We start from the raw sequence: 20,795 nt of genomic DNA, 5'->3' as shown, positions 1-20,795 counted from the left end.
GCAAGAATCAGGAAGAAATGAAAAGTGATAGAGCTACAATCAAAAACACCATGGAAGGTTTCAACAGTAGACTAGAAGAAGCAGAGGACTGAATTAGTGAGTTAGAAGATAAGGTAGAGAAACAGGCTCAATCTGAACAGCAACTGGAGAAAAAAATTAAGAAGCAGGAGGAGAGCCTAAGGGAGCTTTGGGAAAACATGAAACAAAGTAACATACGCATAATAGGGCTGCAAGAAGGACAAGAAGAGCAGCAAGGATTAAAAAATCTATTTGAAGAAATAATGATAGAAAACTTCCCAGATATGGGGAAGAAAAAAGTTACACAAGTACAAAGAGTCCCAAGCAAGATGAATCCCAAAAGACCCACACCAAGACATGTCATAATAATGATGGCAAATATTCACGACAAAGAGAGAATCTTAAAGGCTGCAAGAAGGAGACAGAGAGTTACCTACAAAGGATCCCCCATCAGATTGTCAAATAATTTCTCAACAGAAACATATCAAGCTAGAAGGGAATGGAAGGAAGTATACAAAGTGTTACAAAGCAAAGGACTGAATCCAAGAATACTCTATCCAGCAAGACTATCAATCAAAATTGAAGGGGAAATCAGGAGCTTCGCAGACAAAAAAAGGCTAAGGGAGTTTATCACTACCAAGCCAGCAATGCAAGAAATGCTAAAGGGAATGCTGTAAAAAGAAGAAATAAAAAGGTAAGAAAGAACACAGGCACAAAAATAGAAATGACTACAAACAAGTACCTTTCAATAATAACTTTAAATGTAAACGGACTAAATGCTCCAATTAAAAGACATTGAGTAGCTGAATGGATGAAAAGACATGACCCATATATATGCTGTCTACAAGAGACCCACCTCATTAGAAGGACTCACACAGACTGAAAGTGAAGGGATGGAAAAATATCTTTCAGGCAAATGGAAATGAAAAAAAAAGCTGGGGTAGCAATACTTATATCTGACAAAATAGACCTCAAAGTGCAGACCATAACAAGAGATAAGGAAGGCCACTTCATAATACTAAAGGGATCGATACAACAAGAGGATATAACCCTGATAAACATATATGCACCCAATGCAGGAGTACCCAAATACATAAAAATACTCCTGGAAGATATCAAGGGAGAGATTGACAACAATACAATCATAGTAGGGGACTTAAACACACCACTGACATCACCGGATAAATCCTCTAGACAAAAAATCAGCAAAGAAACAGCAATCCTAAATGACTCACTAGATCAGATGGACTTAATTGACATCTTCAGAACATTTCATCCAAAGCCACGGAATATATGTTCTTCTCAAGTGAACATGGGACATTTTCAAAAATAGACCACATATTGGGTCACAAGTAAAGTCTCCCCAAATTCAAGAAGATTGAAATCATACCAAGCATCTTCTCAAACAACAATGGCATAATATTAGAAATAAACTACAATAAAAACATCCCAAAAAACTCAAACACTTGGAAGCTGAATAGCATGCTATTAAATAATGATTGGGTTACCAATGGAGAAGAAATTAAAAACACCCTGGAAAGTAATGAGAATAAAAGCAGAATAATCCAAAATTTATGGGACACAATGAAAGCAGTCCTGAGAGGGAAGTTTATAGCTCAACAGGCCTACCTCAAAAAACAAGAAAAAATGATAGTAAATCATCTAACTCTACAACTCAAAGAATTAGAAAGAGAGCAACAAGAAAACCCCAGAGTGAGCAGAAGGAAGGAGATAATAAAGATCAGAGCAGAAATAAACGACATAGAGACCAAAAAAACAATACAAAAGATCAATGAAACCAAGGGCTGGTTCTTTGAAAGGATAAACAAGATTGATGATCCTCTAGCCAGGCTCACCAAGAAGCAAAGAGAGAGCACCCAAATAAACAAAATCAGAAATGAAAGAGGCGAAATAACAACAGACCCCACAGAAATTCAAAGAATTGTTAAAAAATACTATGAACAACTCTACTCCAACAAACTAGACAACTTAGAGGAGATGGACATATTCCTAGAAAAATACTACATTCCAAAACTTGATCAGGAAGAATCTACAAATCTCAATAGGCCAATAACTATGGAAGAAATTGAAGCAGTCATCAAAAAGCTCCCAGCAAACAAAAGCCCAGGACCAGACGGCTTCACAGGGGAGTTTTACCAAACATTCAAGGAAGAACTAAAACCTATCCTCCTCAGACTATTCCAAAAAATTCAAGAGGAAGGAGCACTTCCCAGCTCATTCTATGAAGCCAGCATCATCACCCTAATACCAAAACTAGATAAAGACAACACAATGAAAGAGAATTATAGGCCAATATCCCTCATGAACATAGATGCCAAAATACTCCACAATATTCTAGCAAATCAGATCCAGCAAGACATCAGAAAGATCATACCCAATGACCAAGTAGAATTTATCCCAGGGATGCAAGGATGGTACAATATCCGCAAATCAATAAATGTGATACATCACATAAACAAATTGAGAGATAAAAATCACATAGTCATATCAATTGATGCAGAAAAAGCATTTGACAAAATCCAACACCCATTTTTGATAAAAACTCTCAGCAAGGTGGGAATAGAAGGATCATACCTCAACATAATAAAAGCCATATATGACAAACCCACAGCCAACATCATACTCAATGGACAAAAACTAACACCATTTCCCCTAAGAACAGGAACAAGAAAGGGATGCCCAATCTCACCACTCCTGTTCGATATAGTACTGGAAGTATTAGCCATTGCAATTAGACAAGAAGAAGAAATAAAAGGCATCCAAATTGGAAAAAAAGAAGTAAAACTGTCCTTATTTGCAGATGACATGATATTATACTTAAAAAACCCTAAAGACTCCATCAAAAAACTATTAGACTTAATAAATGAATTCGGCAGTGTAGCAGGATACAAAATTAATGCCAAGAAATCTATGGCATTTCTATACACCAATAGTGAATGTGCAGAAAGAGAGACTAAAAAAGCAATCTCATTTACCATCGCACCAAAAAAATTAAGATACCTAGGAGTAAACTTAACTAAGGAGGTAAAAGACCTATATGCTAAAAACTACAGGACACTGAAAAAAGAGATAGAGGAAGACATAAATAGATGGAAGAATATACCGTGTTCATGGATTGGTAGAATCAACATCATCAAAATGTCCATGCTACCCAAAGCAATCTATAGATTCAATGCAAACCTCATTAAAATACCAACGGCATATTTCACAGATTTAGAACGAACGTTCCAAAAATTCATCTGGAATAAAAAGACCTTGAATAGGTGCAGCAATCCTGAGAAAGAAGAACAAAGTAGGTGGGATCTCAATACCAGATATCAAGCTGTATTACAAAGCCACTGTTCTTAAAACAGCTTGGTACTGGCACAAGAACAGACATATAGATCAATGGAATAGAATAGAGACCCCAGAAATTGACCCAAACCACTATACCCAATTAATATTCGACAAAGGAGGCAAGAGCATACAATGGAGTCAAGGCAGTCTCTTCAATAAATGGTGTTGGGAAAATTGCACAGATACGTGCAAAAAGATGAAACTAGACCACCAACTTACACCATACACAAAAATAAACTCAAAATGGATAAAGGACTTAAATGTAAGACGGGAAACCATAAAAATACTAGAGGAATCCACAGGCAGCAAAATCGCAAACATATGCCGAAGGGATTTCTTCACTGATACTGCTCCTAGGGCAATGGAAACTAGAGAGAAAATAAAATGGGACTACATAAAATAAAAAGCTTTTGCACAGCAAAGGAAACCATCAACAAAACAACAAGAAAGCCCGCTGCATGGGAGAATATATTCGCCAATATTATCACTGATAAGGGTTTAATCTCCAACATTTACAGGGAACTCATACAACTTAACAAAAGGAAGATAAACAACCCAATCAAAAAATGGGCAATGGACCTAAATAGACACTTTTCGAAAGAGGACATACAGAAGGCCTAAAGACATATGAAAACATGCTCAAAGTCACTAATTATACGAGAGATGCAAATTAAAACGACAATGCGGTATCATCTCACACCTACAAGAATGGCTATCATCAACAAATCAACAAACAACAAGTGTTGGAGAGAATGTGGAGAAAAAATGAACCCTTTTGCACTGCTGGAGGGAATGCAGACTGGTGCAGCCACTGTGGAGAACAGTATGGAGTTTCCTCAAAAAACTACAAATGGAACTCCCATTTGACCCAGTGATCCCACTTCTAGGAATATATCCCAAGAAGCTAGAAACACCAATCAGAAAGGATATATGCACCCCTATGTTCATAGCAGCACAATTCACCATAGCTAAGATCTGGAAACAGCCTAAGTGCCCATCAGCAGATGAGTGGATTAAAAAACTGTGGTACATCTACACAATGGAATACTACACTGTGGTAAAAAAGAAGGAATTCTTTCCATTTGCAACAGCATGGATGGAACTGGAGAGCATTATGCTAAGTGAAATAAGCCAGTCAGAGAAAGATAAATACTACATGATCTCACTCATTTGTGGAATATAGAAAACAACATAGACTGATGAACAGGGACAGGCCAGAGACAGAGAAGCAGCAATCAGACTGTCAATCCCCAGAGGGAAAGTAGGTGAAGGTGGGGGTAAGGGGGGGAGATCAACCAAAGAACTTGTATGCATGCATATAAGCCAAACCAATGGACACAGACAACAGGGGGATGAGAGCATGAGTGCGGGGGGTGGGAGGGAGGTTGGGGGTTAATGGGGGGATGAGGACACATTTGTAATACCTTAACCAATAAAGAAATTAAAGATTTAAAAAGCGGGGGGTGGGGGAGTGGAAGAGGATGAATGTGCATCTCAGAATTGGTGAATTTAAGGAAACTGAGGCACAGAGGGTTAAGTGACTGGCCTAAGATCACATGGTAATTAGTTGGAACCTGCATCAGAACCAGTGTTCTTGGCCATAAGCAACACATTTAAGGGGCAGACTAAGTGAACACCAAAGCCCCACTGAAGCAAGTCCTGCCCCATAGGGGGTATCTCTTACACAGCAGCTCTGCTATAGTTGCAGCTGGTCCTCACAGCCAATTGGCCTGGAGGTCAACTCCTCCCAGTGATGCCAACAGTAATCAAGGCTCAACTACAAGGGTGTATATACAACCCACACAGGGATGCACCTACATTGCCCAGATCAGGTGATTGGGGAGACTGAGCCACTGGGCCCTATAGGATACCTACTACACAAGGCCACTCTACCAATTCCAGGAGACATAGCAGCTCTATGTAATACATAGAAACAAACACAGGGAAGCATCCAAAATGTGGAGATAAAGAAACATGTCACAAATGAAAGAAATGGAAGCAACAAATACTGGATACAGAATTCAAAGCCATGATTAGAAGGTTACTCAAGGATCTTAGTGAGAATGTCAAAGACATAAAAAAGGACCAGTCAGAAATTAAGCATACACTGACTGAAATAAAGCATAATTTACAGGGATTCAACAGTAGAGTAGAGGATTCCAAGTCAAATCAACTATTTGGAATATGAGGAAGCAAAAACACCCAATCTGATGAGCAAAAATAAAAAATAATCCAAAAATATGAAGATAGTGTAAGGAGCCTCTGGAACAACTTCAAGGATATCAAATTATGGGGGTGCTAGGAGAAGAGACAGAGGAAGGACTTGAAAAGCTATTTGAAGAAATAATGACTGGAAACTTCCCCTACCTGGTGAAAGAAATAGACTTACAAGTCCAGGAACCACAGAGAGTCCAGTCCTAAACAAGAGGAACCCAAAGAGGCCCACACCAAGACACATCATAATCAAAATGCCAAGGGTTAAGACAAAGAGAGTATCTTGAAAGCAGCAAGAGAAAAACAGTTAGTTACCTACAAGGGAGTGCCCATATGACTGTCAGCTGATTTCTCAACAGAAACTTTGCAGGCCAGAAGAGAGTGGCAAGAAATATTCAAAGTGATGAATAGCAAGAACCTACAACCAAGATTTCTCTACTCAGCAAAGCTCTCATTTAGAATTGAAGGTAAGATAAAGAGCTTCACAGACAAGAAAAAGCTAAAGGAATCATCACCACCAAACCAGTGTCACATGAAATGTTGAACGGTATTCTTTAGGAAGAGGAAGAAGAAGGAGCAGGAGGAGGAGGAGGAGGAAGGGGAGGGGGAGAAGGGATAAAAAATATGAATAATAAAATAGCAATAAATACATATCTATCAACAATTGAATCTAAAAATCAAAATAAACAAACAAGAAATCTAATGAACAAAATAAACTGGTAAATAAAATAGAATCAGAGGCATGGAAGCATGGAACAGACTGAGGAACCTCAGAGGAAAGGGAAAAAGAATAACCAAAGATCTTACCTATGGACACAAACAACAGGGTGGTGAAGGCCTAGGGCAGGGCGAGAACCAACCGGGTGGAAGGGGGCAAGGGGGAGAAAAAAAGGGACATCTGTAATACTCTCAACAATAAAGATTTTTTTTTAAAAAAAAAGAATCTACTATATTCCAAACCCCTTTCACAGCCCTATCTGGTGGTTGATGGGAAAGTAGGAAGGGAAGGGTAACTGACAATAAAACAAAATGACACATAAATTTAATGTTTTTTAACTTAAAACATAATGACTGAAAAGAAATTTCAGTAATCCCATCACTCTGAGAAGCATGTCTTTTTCCTGCCAGACATTTTTCTAGGCATGTATGTAACAAATAAATAAACAACTTGTAAAAAGAAAAAACAAAACCTAATGACTGAAACGGGCAGGAGGTTGCATCAGAGTGCATTCTTACATGAGAGATTATTTTGGCAAAAGGAGGAAGGAATATTTGCTAATAGAGAAGTGCTAGTAGCTTCGGCATTGGCAGGGGCCTTTTGGGAGAGGGGCCTTCTAATCTTTAAGGTGCTCAGTGTCTGCAGAGCCTGGATTCTCTCCTGAGGTAAGGGGGTGTATTTTGCAGGATTTTAAGTTGAGACGTGATCCATTTTAGGAGGATTACCTGTCAGGGATGCTGAGCGTGAGCTGAAGGAAGAAAAGATGACAAGGGACAAGAAGTCAAGATTCCTGCATGGATAGGAAAATGAGATAAGACCAAGAGAGTTAGAGGCTGAAAGAGCAAAGCGGAGCCAGAGCGGGGGTGAGGTCAGCAGGTCACAAAAGAAAACACCTGCATTTTGCTCTGCCACCTTTGGAGCAAGTTTGTATTTCTAATCCTACTTGTTGGATGAATTGCTCGTGTATGCCTAATGTAAAACTGTCCATGGGAAAATACAGTAAGTTCATGCGTTAATTAATTTGGCACGATAAATCAAAAGAAGAGTTTTCTGTAATTCTCTCCAAGAATCATAGGGGAAAACATAAGAGACATCATAGCCACCAAGTATGTCTCCATCTCAGTGCCATGAAAAATGGGAAGCATCCTCCACTGGCCTGCGGCCCGAGCCTTTGGTTTCCAGGCCAAGCCCGGCCTGCTCAATACTCCCTCAGGCCACCTCCAGCCTTATCCTGGGAGACAATAGTTTACTCCAGGTCATGTGGGAAGGGGGTACATAAGCAGATAATTAACATGCAGTTTGTAGTTTGAAAGCACTACTCTTCCTTCTCTTCAGTTTCAAATAGCAGTATGTCAACTGGGATGAGCCATAATGCCAGCTCCTAGATTTTAGTCAAATAGGTTTTCTCAGTCTCCAACACAGACCTGTGTATCTCTGCAAGGCCTCCCTACCTGCAGTGTCCCCTTTTCTTGTCTCATTCAAATCTTGTGTTTAAGATCTCAATTTTCACATAGATTTCACAAAGATTATGAAATTTGGGTTTCACAAGCTGGCAGACTCACTCTTCATTAATAATCAGGTAACTTGCATTATGCTTAGTGTTGTATATATTTCTGTATTGTTCTTTAACTTTGTGAGCATTTACCAGCCTCGGTTACTATCTGGCTTGTTTCTATGCCTCCTTGACGCCACAAGCTTGCACCTCTGCTACACCAGGTCCCACCTGTGCAGAGGCCCCTTGTTTGATACATTCCTGCCCCCAATGACTTCTCTTTTAACAGTTTACACCTGCCCACCTGATAGAGGACAAATTCCCATTGTGATAGGAATTCCCTCAAACTTTAGGTTGGTTTCCCTTAAATTAAACACAAGCATAAACTTGCTAAAAACAGGAGGCAAAAACCCAAAAGCCAAAACATTATACATATTAAGATGTATTTTTATTGCCCATAAACTCATAATTTGAGTCCATAGCTGAATAGTGAATAGCTGTCAGAAATAAACTGACTTAGTTTAAAGGTAACCAACACTCTCTCGTCATCTACAAAGCCGATAGACCTCCTTACTTAACTTTTCGTCAGTTGTCAACTGATTACATTAAACAAAATTACCCCACTCTTATCCAGAGTTCAGGTCTTTTGTTAATGGCATTTGGAACAGGCTAGTACAAAGCAAATCAGCTTCTGAAAGGGCTGAGGCAGCATCCTGATTCTTTCTCCAGGCTAAAGGTTCTTTTATCCCCTTTCTGCATTTACAAGTCTTTGATAGACTTCCCCAGGGGACTGGTTATGTTCTTAAAAATAAAATACATACCAAATTCTCCTTCTTTGGCAGAAAATGAGCTACTTGTTAGATGTGCTGCTGCCAAAAGATTCATTAAAGTTTCTGGAGCTTCATGCCGCCACTGTTTCCTATTTTCTGGAATGCCACTGATCGCCATCACTTGGCCATCTGAAGAGGAGACTGTGTTATTAAAAAGAAAACACTTCTTCATTTGAGTTTTTATAAAATCACAGAATGTTGTTAGAACCTCAGAGGTAAGCTCATCCCATCACTCACTTTATTAGTAAGAAAACTGAGATATAGAAAAGTTTAGTGACCTTTGTAACATAGATGGTGGGTAGGAAAGTCACTTTTTGCTCTATTCTATTTGCTTATTTTTTTTTATTAGATTTCCTTCTTATTGAATCATTTACTTAGAATGGATTAAATTATACATTTGCAAGCCTTTTCTTGAAAGTTTAATGATTTCAGTATTTTATAATAGTATAAATATGTCAGTTCATACTCTTACAATTACTAATTTCAGTGATATACTTACATACTTTAACTTATAACATGGTAATAAATTTTAGCTGTTCCCCGGCCCCAAGAACATAGGAAATAAGTTATAAAAATCTTTACCACCTATAAAGGTAACACCTGGATGTTGCTGTAAACCTCTCCTAAGGAAAGACTATGCCAGAGCTCAAATGTAAATGAGGAATTTTGATTGAAAGTTTCATCACATACTAAACACTCCTACCATTTAAATAACACATTGGTTTACAAAGCAATTTTAAATGTTATCTTTGCACTGTTACCTCTTTAAATCTTGTGGGATAACTATTATTTTAATTCCAATTTTATTGATTAAAAAACAACCCTTCAAGAAATTGTAGCAGGTGAGAGCGCAAGGAAGTGATAGAGGAGTGTGTGGACGCATGTGGTGTGTGTGTATGAGCTAGGGACAGTTAGATTCTGCAGGTCTTCTAAGGGGCTGCTAAACCGGGCAGTCTTAGGCGGCGGAGTCCCGCTCCCTGCACGACACTCCTGGGCGGCCAGCACAGGCACGGCGACCACGCCATCTTGGGAAACAGAGCTGCTTGAGACTAAGATCCTGGCCTCAGCACCACCCAGTCTGATCTCAGACGCATACCAGGACCCTGCAGCCACTGGGGACAGAGACCTGTGACCACAGCTACAGACCTGCGGACACCAAAAGTTCAGAAATCCCCACGGCAGATCCGTGAGTAACAGAGCCCATCCCCCCTTCCCGCAGGCTTGCGGGCAGCGCCAGAGTAACTAACTGATAGACCCACCCCTTGCCCGGGCCTCAGCGCTCCAGGAACTTTAGCCTGGAAGTGCGCGAGCACCTTGGAACTGATCCTATGCGCACTACCAGCTTCTGAGCCCTGGGCTGGGAGCAAACGCTCGAACCCTAGGAACTGAGCCTAGGCGCACTGCTGGCTTCTGAACCCTGGGCTGGGAGCAAACGCGTGAACCCCAGGAACTGAGCCTAGGCCTACTGCCGGCTTCTGAGCCCTGGGCTGGGAGCAATCGCGCGAACACCGGGAATTTGTCCCACATATCACAGGCCCAGGGACCCCGATTCTCTGGGCAGGAGGCAGCACCAAGCACCAGTGACTTGACTGTGTTTCTTTTCACCTGCGCCTGAGATCCTGATTTCCTGTGCATTCATACGAAGAGCCAGTGACTCCAATTCCTGGTGCAAGGGCACACAGGGACCCTGATTCTCAAGGCAAGGTCGCGCGAAGCAACAGAAACTCTGATACTGGATTCTGGGGAACTCTGACTCCTGGCGCAGGCTAGGGGGCTCGGGTTTTCAACACGCTTCAGGGGGGTCTCTGTTTCAGCATGGTGCAGGCAGGGTCCCTGATTCTAAGGGCGCGTACGAGGCCACAATGAGCGCTGACAACACTGACTCTGAGCGAGCCTGGTTCCCACCAACCCACAACAACCACACATCTTACTGTCAGAGCTCTTCAGTGACACTAGGGTGGTGGGAGGCTCCCACTGCACACGGCCCAGGCCCACGCAACTCGACATTTGAACCATGGGGAGATAATCAGAATGAAGAGACAAAACAACACCCAGAGAAAAGACAATGAGGAGTCACCAAGAAAGGACATTAATGAAGTTGAAGAATGCAACATGACAGAAAAAGAATTCAGAATAGTGGTTGTACAATTCATTCACCGGATGGATGAGAAAATCAACAACCTATGCAAGAATCAGGAAGAAATGAAAAGTGATATAGGTACAATCAAAAACACCATGGAAAGTTTCAACAACAGACTAGAAGAAGCAGAGGACCGAATTAGTGAATTAGAAGATAAGGCAGAGAAACAAGCTCAATCTGAACAGCAACTGGAGAAAAGAATTAAAAAGCAGGAGGAGAGCCTAAGGGAGCTTCGGGACAACATGAAACGAAGTAACATACGCATAATAGGGCTGCAAGAAGGACAAGAAGAGCAGCAAGGATTAGAAAATCTATCTGAAGAAATAATGTCAGAAAACTTCCCAGATATGGGGAAGAAAAAAGTTACACAAGTACAGAGAGTCCCAGGCAAGATGAACCCCAAAAGACCCACACCAAGACACGTCATAATAACGATGGCAAATGTACAAGACAAAGAGAGAATCTTAAAGGCTGCAAGAGAGAAACAGAGAGTTACCTACAAAGGATCCCCCATCAGATTATCAAATGATTTCTCAACAGAAACACATCAGGCCAGGAAAGAATGGACAGAAATTTACAAAGTGATGCAAAGCAAAGGACTGAATCCAAGAATACTCTATCCAGCAAGGCTATCATTCAAAATTGAAGGGGAAATAAGAAGCTTCAGAGACAAAAAAAGGCTAAGGGAGTTTATCACCACCAAGCCAGCAATGCAAGAAATGCTAAAGGGAATGCTGTAAAAAGAAGAACTAAAAAGCCCAGAAAGAAAACAGCCACACACAAAAATAGAAATGGCTACAAACAAGTACCTTTCAATAATAACTTTAAATGTAAATGGACTAAATGGTCCAATCAAAAGACATCGAGTGGCTGAATGGATAAAAAAACATGACCCATACATCTGCTGTCTACAAGAGACCCACTTCATTAGAAGGACTCACACAGACTGAAAGTGAAGGGATGGAAAAATATCTTTCAGGCAAATGGAAATGAAAAAAAAGCTGGGGTAGCAATACTTATATCAGACAAAATAGACCTCAAAGTGAAGGCCATAACAAGAGATAAGAAAGGCCACTTCATAATACTAAAGGGATCAATACAACAAGAGGATATAACCCTGATAAACATATAAGCACCCAATGCAGGAGCACCCACATACATAAGAAAACTCCTGAAAGATATCAGGGGAGAGATCGACAACAATACAATCATAGTAGGGGACTTTAATACACCACTGACATCACTGGATAAATCCGCTAGACAAAAACTCAGCAAAGAAACAGCAATCCTAAATGACTCACTAGATCAGATGGACTTAATAGACATCTTCAGAACACTTCACCCCAGTACCACGGAATATACATTCTACTCAAGTGCTCATAACACATATTCAAAAATAGACTACATATTGGGTCACAAGCAAAGTATCCCCAAATTCAAGAAGATTGAAATCATACCAAGCATCTTCTCAGACCACAAGGCCATAATATTAGAAATAAACTACAACAAAAACAACTAAAAATACTCAAACACTTGGAAGCTGAATAGCATGTTATTAAATATTGATTGGGTTACCAATGAGATCAAAGAAGAAATTAAAAACATCCTGGAAACTAATGACAATGAAAACACAACAATCCAAAACCTTTGGGATGCAATGAAAGCAGTCCTGAGAGGGAAGTTTATCGCTCTACAGGCCTATCTCAACAAACAAGAAAAAATGGTAGTAAATCATCTAAATCTACAGCTCAATGAATTAGAAAGACAGCAACAAGAAAACCCCAGAGTGAGCAGAAGGAAGGAGATGATAAAGATTAGAGCAGAAATAAATGACATAGAGACCAAAAAAACAGTAGAGAAAATCAATGAAACAAAGAGCTGGTTCTTTGAAAGGATAAACAAGATTGACAAACCTCTAGCCAGGCTCACCAAGAAGCAAAGAGAAAGGACCCAAATCAACAAAATCAGAAATGATAGAGGCGAAATAACAACAGATCCCACAGAAATACAAATGATTGTTAATAAATACTATGGACAACTCTACTCCAACAAACTAGACAACTTGGAGGAAATGGACATATTCCTAGAAAAATACAACATTCCAAAACTTGATCAGGAAGAATCTAAAAATCTCAATAGGCCAATAACTATGGAAGAAATTGAAGTAGTCATCAAAAAGCTTCCAGCAAACAAAAGCCCAGGACCAGACGGCTTCACAGGGGAGTTTTACCAAACATTCAAGGAAGAACTAAAACCTATCCTCCTCAGACTACTACAAAAAATCCAAAAGGAAGGAACACTTCCAAGCTCATTCTATGAAGCCAGCATCACCCTAATACCAAAACCAGGTAAAGACAACACAATGAAAGAGAATTACAGGCCAATATCCCTCATGAACATAGATGCCAAAATCCTCAACAAAATCTTAGCAAATCGGATCCAGCAGTACATCAGAAAGATCATACACCACGACCAAGTAGGATTTATCCCAGGGATGCAAGGATGGTACAATATCCGCAAATCAATAAACGTGATACATCACATAAACAAATTGAAAGAAAAAAACCACATAGTCATATCAATTGATGCAGAAAAAGCATTTGACAAAATTCAACACCTATTTTTGATAAAAACTCTCAGCAAGGTGGGAATTGAAGGATCATACCTCAACATAATAAAAGCCATATATGACAAACCCACAGCCAACATCATACTCAATGGACAAAAACTAACACCATTTCCCCTAAGAACAGGAACAAGAAAGGGATGCCCACTCTCACCACTCCTGTTCGATATAGTACTGGAAGTATTAGCCATTGCAATTAGACAAGAAGAAGAAATAAAAGGCATCCAAATTGGAAAAGAAGAAGTAAAACTGTCCTTATTTGCAGATGACATGATATTATACTTAAAAAACCCTAAAGACTCCATCAATAAACTATTAGACTTAATAAATGAATTCGGCAATGTAGCAGGATACAAAATTAACACCAAGAAATCTATGGCATTTCTATACACCAATAGTGAATGTGCAGAAAGAGAGACTAAAAAAGCAATCCCATTTACCATTGCACCAAAAAAATTAAGCTACCTAGGAATGAACTTAACTAAAGAGGTAAAAGACCTCTACTCAGAAAACTACAGGACGTTGAAAAAAGAGATAGAAGAAGACATAAAGAGATGGAAGAGCATACCATGTTCTTGGATTGGTAGAATCAACATCATTAAAATGTCCATACTGCCCAAAGCAATCTATAAATTCAACACACTTCCCATTAAAATACCAATGGCATATTTCACAGACCTACAACGTACTCTCCAAAAATTCATCTGGAATAAAAAACGACCCCGAATAGCTGCAGCGATCCTGAGAAAGAACAAAGTAGGTGGGATCTCAATACCAAATATCAAGCTGTATTACAAAGCCACTGTCCTCAAAACTGCCTGGTACTGGCACAAGAACAGACATATAGATCAATGGAATAGAATAGAGAGCCCAGAAATCAGCCCCAACCAATATGCTCAATTAATATTTGACAAAGGAGGCAAGAACATACAATGGAGTCAAGATAGTCTCTTCAATAAATGGTGTTGGAGATACATGCAAGAAAATGAAACTGGACCACCAACTTACACCATATACAAAAATAAACTCAAAATGGATAAAGGACTTAAATATACGACAGGAAACCATACAAATACTAGAAGAATCCAAAGGCAACAAAATCTCAGACATATGCCGAAGCAATTTCTTCACCGATACAGCTCCTAGGGCATTGGAAACTAAAGAGAAAATAAACAAATGGGATTACATCAAAATAAAAAGCTTCTGCACAGCAAAAGAAACCATCAACAAAACAACAAGAAAACCCACTGTGTGGGAAAACATATTTGCCAATGTCATATCTGATAAGGGCCTAATCTCCAAAATTTATAGGGAACTCATACAACTTAACAAAAGGAAGATAAACAATCCAATCAAAAAATGGGCAAAGGACCTAAATAGACACCTTTCAAAAGAGGACATTCAGAAAGCCAAGAGACATATGAAAACATGCTCAAAAGTCACTAATCATCCGAGAGATGCAAATCAAAACAACAATGAGGTACCATCTCACACCTGTCAGACTGGCTATCATCAACAAACGACAAGTGCTGGAGAGGATGTGGAGAAAAAGGAACACTTGTGCACGCTGGTGGGAATGCAGACTGGTGCAGCCACTATGGAAGACAGTATGGAGTTTCCTCAAAAAACTACAAATGGAACTCCCATTTGACCCAGTGATCCCACTTCTAGGAATATATCCCAAGAAGCTAGAAACACCAATCAGAAAGGATATATGCACCCCTATGTTCATAGCAGCACAATTCACCATAGCTAAGATCTGGAAACAGCCTAAGTGCCCATCAGTAGATGAATGGATTAGAAAACTGTGGTACATCTACACGATGGAATACTATGCTGCTCTAAAAAGGAAGGAACTCTTACCATTTGCAACGGCATGGATGGAACTGGAGAGCATTATGCTAAGTGAAATAAGCCAGTCAATGAAGGAAAAATACCACATGATGTCACTCATTTCTGGTTAATAAAGACCATTATAAACTTATGAACAAAAATAGATACAGAGGCAGAGCTGCCTCGAACAGACTGTCAAACTACAGCAGGAAGGCTGGGGAGGGTGGGAGGGCAGGAGGGAGGGGGGTAAGAGATCAACCAAAGGACTTGTATGCATGCATATAAGCATAACCAATGGACATAAGACACTGGGGGGTAGGGGAGGCCAGGGATTGTCAAGGGCGGGGCGGAACAAAAGGAGACATATGTAATACTTTTTGTAATACTTTAAGCAAAAAAAAAAAAAAAAAGACACAGGAAAATGAAAAAAAAAAAAGAAAGAAAGAAATTGTAGCAAAGTTATTGGCTAGCATTTGAAGGCAAATCAAGTTGCCTGCCCTTTCGTGCAGTACATTCTCTCTCACTGTGAGGAAGGAAGAATTCTGGATCATTCCTCACTTACTTTCTCATGGCGATGATAGTCAATTGTCTAGGGCCGTGGTCAACAAACTGCAGCTCGGGAGCCACATGTGGCTCTTTGGCCCCTTGAGTGTGGCTCTTCCACAAAATACCGACTTCTGCGCATGGGCCACGAAGTTTCAATTGCACTGTACATGCGTGCCCGCACGTGGTATTTTGTGGAAGAGCCACACTAGCCACAACATTCCCATAAGCCAAAACCTAATCCAGAGCAAGGCCCTAATGCTCTTCAATTCTATGCAGGCCGAGAGAGGTGGAGAAGCTGCAGAAGAAAAGTTTGAAACTAGCAGAGGTTGGTTAATTGGGCTTAAGGAAAGAGACCATCTCCATAACATAAAAGTGCAACGTAAAGCAAATGCTGATTTAGAGGCTTCAGCAAGTTATCCAGAAGTTCTAGCCATGGTAATTAATGACGATGGCTACTTTAAACAAAAGATTTTCAATGTAGACTGAAAACAACAAGAACAAAACAGCATGTGAAACTGAACTTTTGAACCTGATGCAGTTCCTGGAACTGGCTGTGCATCACTGAACTCTATTAAAAAGTAAAATTTTTACCTAGCAATAGACATAAGCAATTGATCAGGTATGGCATAATCTAAGCCTGCTTGCTAGCACCAATCACAGCTCTTTCAAAACAACTTAGGTAATCCTTTTAAAAAGCATTTTGGACTCAGAACACATGTTTGTGCCTCTTTTCTTTGGTTCATGACACCTCTGTGACTTTGAGGTCTCCTCCATCTTTGAGAGTCCCTACCACCTAGCACAGTCTGTGGCACAAGGGAGATTACCAAGAAGAAGCCTGCTGAATTAAATAAAGATTTTTCCAGATGGATATAAGGAAAAGTGTGTTATTCTAGGAAGTGGAAGTTGAGCCAAGCCAGGGTGTTTAAATGCTCACACCGTCATATATGGATCCCATCATCAGTGGAAGGAAAGGGGGTGCTGGGTAGGAAAGGTGGGTCACCACAGGATCAGGCCACTCAGTGTCAAATAATACTATGTGGAATGGACTGTATCCTACAGGTATTATCAGAACAAAACAAAAAAAATTGAGTAGAGTAATAATATGATAAGATAACTAGCAATCACTTGGAGAACAGAAGGGAAATACTAGAGAAAAGGAGAACACATAGCCAACTCGGCAAGGGGAAGAGAAAAGGAAAATAAAACAGCATGTATTGAGCACCTGGCACGTGCCAGGTACTTTATATACCACATTTCTCACAATAAGCCTACATGGCAGGTACTATCACCCCTGGTCCTAGGACGAGACTGAGATGCAGAGGGTTTGAGGAACTTGTAAAAGGCCACACAATCAGAAAGTGGCAGTGCCAGCTGGGATTCAAACTCCTGCTTGTCTCCAAAACCAACGCATTTTCTACCACACACACTGCTCAGAGATGACAGGGCCCTACACCAGCGGCAGAGTGGATGAAGAAGGAGGAGCTCACCATAGACATTTCAGAGTAGAAACCACCCAGAGTAGCAGGAAGCGTCAGTCTGGGGGCAGTGTTACCCAAAGTAAAGGATCATGAGAAGGAAATGTGCACAAGTTTGACTGCACACACGCTGAGATTGAGACGCTAGTGGGACTTGTCCAGGGAGCTTTCCAGCAGATAATGCAAAACATGGATGCACGTGGAGCTGCTGGCTGGGAGAACTGAAGCTGAAGGAGTGGATGAAACTGCCCAAGGAGACAGTGTGGATGGAGCAAGGGAGGAGGGCTAAGTCTCAGGGAGCTTGGACCCCGAGGGGTAGGCAGAGGCAGCGGAGCCAGGTCGCTGCCCAGCTCAAGGAGAGTGAGGGGACAGGTGACAGTGCAGGAGAGAGTTTGAGATGGATTGATAACAAAACAGTTCCTTCTCATCTACAGCTTTTAAGGTACACGTACCTGCTTCTGAGCAGAGTTTTTCCAATGCTTCATCTGTGTAATCCTCGTGCTCCTTTACACATTTATTTTCCTTAAGCTTCATGCCATCCTCAAAGGTCAAAGTTTCATTTAGCGTGTCTATGGCCTAAAGCAATCCATAGTGTTTCAAGAGAATTAAGCCATATTTAGAAAAAAAAAGTTTGTGTTCCCAGCAATAATTTTATCAAGATATATAGCAAATATTTAATATGTCTATATTCAACAAAATAAGTCAGTAAAGTTTTAAAAGTGGAACTATGTTGGAACAAGATAGAAACAAGGATGTTTTAATTTCTTTGCCTTGTCAATAGTGACAAGCACTAATCATATGGCAACTTACTTTTATCCAGACTTCCTATCTTCTATAATATCCTACTGTACTTCATTTTACAGAATTCTCAAGGTTATTTGCTTCACGCCCTGTTTTAAGTATACAACATTCCTAATTGGGTCCCCAAAACTGCTCCTAATACATACCCCATAATCAATACAAAAATGAGCACTGTGTTTCAAGCATATATCAAAACATAGTATAATAAAGGATGAACACTCTGGTAGATACAACTTTTTTTATTCCATTCTTTTATCCTAGCAGGTCAGCATTAGTGCCTCACTTCACAGAAGCACTGTGGGTGTATCACTCCTCAGGTTCCAACCCAGAAACAGACCCGTATCTGTTCCCCTCTGATACTCACAGCTCTGGGACACTTAGAGACCTAATGGTTAAATAGGGGTGAGTGCTAATTGTTACCACTCTAACGAAGTCTCATGTAGCAAAATGCCAGTAAAACTCTGAAAGATAGGTGGAGCCCAGAGGGTTTTTAGGGCAGTGAAAATACTTGCATGATATTACAATGGTGGATACATGTAATTATCTATTTGTCCAAACACATAGCATGTACAATCCCAAGAGTGAACCCCAGTGTCACTGTAGATTAATCAGTTGTAATGTATGTTCCACTCCTGTGGGGGATGTTGATGGTAGGGGAGGCTGTGCATTTGTGGGGGCAGCGATATGTAGAAAATCTCTGTCTGTACCTTCCACTCAACTTTGCCATGACTGCTCTACAACATGAAAGTCTATTAAACAAATACTGGTCCTTCACCACACACACACACAAATCAGAAAGAAATTATAACATTAAAAATGTTAAGCTGATGAAGAACATGAAAGAAAGAAATTGGCTTATCAGGAATTAAATAGAACATATATACACATACTTAACTTTTGGTACTTTAAAAAGCAAATTGAGAGAAGGTGAAATGGAAACACAAATCAGTTGATTTTGATATCTGTTCGCAGGTCTAGTAAAAAGTGAGATTGAAAAAGATGTTGAACTCAAGTAATAAAATGAGGTTTGAGTTTACTGTAATTGTGCATTTATTGCTGTATCAGCTTTACCCAAAGACCAGTGTAAAGACCTGAAATAAATGTGTATGGTTTCAGGGTACCTGCTCAATTTTTTAGGCAAGTATATTAGTTGTTGACTATGTATTATGTCTTCTATTTTAATTATGCTATGATTAAAAGTTAATATTATAGGAAAATAAATACTTTATAAAAGAAAAATAAATTAAGTTGAAATGGTCCATGTAAGGGAATAACCTCAAGTACAAAAAGAATGAGAAGATGAAGTATTTTGGAACACTTATTTGAACACCAGAGATCCTTCTAGGAAGATTTAAGAAAATTCTTCTCTCCCCATGAAAAAATGTCATGAAACATGCTACTAAGATACTCATTTTCTCATGCCTACTAATGGAAATAAGTACTTAATGACATACCTTTTCCTCTTCAAGAATATTTTCATCAGAAATACATTTGTCTAAATTAATTTCAAACTTTACTCCTCTCTAGAAGAAAGTAAGAAAAAAATCTTAGTTTAGCAATCCAATAAAAACCTTCAAATTATAACTCCCTATTTGACATTATAGATATTTAAAACCAATAGTATAACATTACAAAATAAAGCAATTCTGTAAACTAGTAGGAGGAAAATCCTATAGGCAATCCTGATTGTGCCCCCAGCCAGCTTCTTAATATGAAACCAAAAACTAAATGTTTATTACCTTAGCTTTATATTTTTGTTCTGGAATTTTACTTTCCTTTATGTTCTGAGGTTTAATTTTTTTCAAGTCTCTTTCAATATCCTGAAAGTTTAGAGAAAAATTAACATATACCATTTAATATTGATCAAACAATTACATTTTCACTAGAGGCTCAGTGCACGAAATTCGTGCTCTGGTAGGGTCCCTAGCTGCTGCTGGATGCTGGTCGGGGCCTCCCTCCCTTCCCCCAGCTACTTGCCAACACCAGGGCCTCCCTCCCTTCCCCTGGCTGGCCCACCCCCTGGTTGAACTCCTGGAAGAACTCCAGTCGAGGGGACAATTTGCATACTACACTTTTATTATATAGGATTCCATCTGAAATCACGGCATGGTATGTTTACATTATTTAATTTCTAGATTGAATCTTATGATTGATTTGAAAATAAAAACATGCCTTTACTAATAATTCACTAAAACTTGGGGGAGTGTCCATTAACTCAAAATATTAATACACTTAGCACTGACATTGCAATGTGTACAACCTAATTTAATTAAAAAATGTAATTTTGACTACAGGATCCTTTCCTGAAAAGTTTTATGATTTTAATAAGGAAAACAAGAAAGGTACACAGCTCATTACAGTATAAACAAAGGAGAGGGCTATAAACTTTGACAAGAATTTCAAAGATAGTTGAGAGGCGAACTGTAAATACTGAGCTTTTCCAGGGTTCAGCCCTAAGGCCTCTGCTCCTTTCTTCCTCAGTACAAGAGGGTTTAAGTAATTCCTATGGATATAAGAGCTATTGTTATGCAATGATTCTTAAACGTGAATCTTCAGGCTTGATCTTTCCTCCCCTCTGAGGTTCAGACTCACATATTCAACTGCCTACTTAGCATCATCTTCAATTCAATATTCATTCCACAAATCATACTGAGCACCCACTATGGCCAGACACTGTCCAATGGGCTAGTGCAGTGAATGTGACTGAAAATTCCCTGCTGACATAGAACTTACTGGAGTAAGATT

General features: G+C 39.6%; 1 protein-coding gene across 1 annotated transcript in view; it reads right to left on the bottom strand.

Annotated features, from left to right (window-relative positions):
- Positions 1-20,795, bottom strand: part of NEK5 (NIMA related kinase 5) — a 97,481-nt gene that overhangs the window by 14,494 nt on the left and 62,192 nt on the right. Inside the window, exons 17-21 of the mRNA XM_059681199.1 lie at positions 19,790-19,870; positions 19,505-19,573; positions 17,702-17,825; positions 16,231-16,256; positions 8,621-8,837 (exon numbers count right to left, since the gene is read on the bottom strand). Of these exons, the coding sequence (XP_059537182.1) occupies positions 8,621-8,837; positions 16,231-16,256; positions 17,702-17,825; positions 19,505-19,573; positions 19,790-19,870 (517 nt within the window). The remainder of the gene's footprint in view (positions 1-8,620; positions 8,838-16,230; positions 16,257-17,701; positions 17,826-19,504; positions 19,574-19,789; positions 19,871-20,795) is intronic.

This window comes from Myotis daubentonii, chromosome 2 (genome assembly GCF_963259705.1).
Source record: "Myotis daubentonii chromosome 2, mMyoDau2.1, whole genome shotgun sequence".
Taxonomy (NCBI): domain Eukaryota; kingdom Metazoa; phylum Chordata; class Mammalia; order Chiroptera; family Vespertilionidae; genus Myotis; species Myotis daubentonii.
This window is presented reverse-complemented; position numbering and strand designations above follow the sequence as displayed.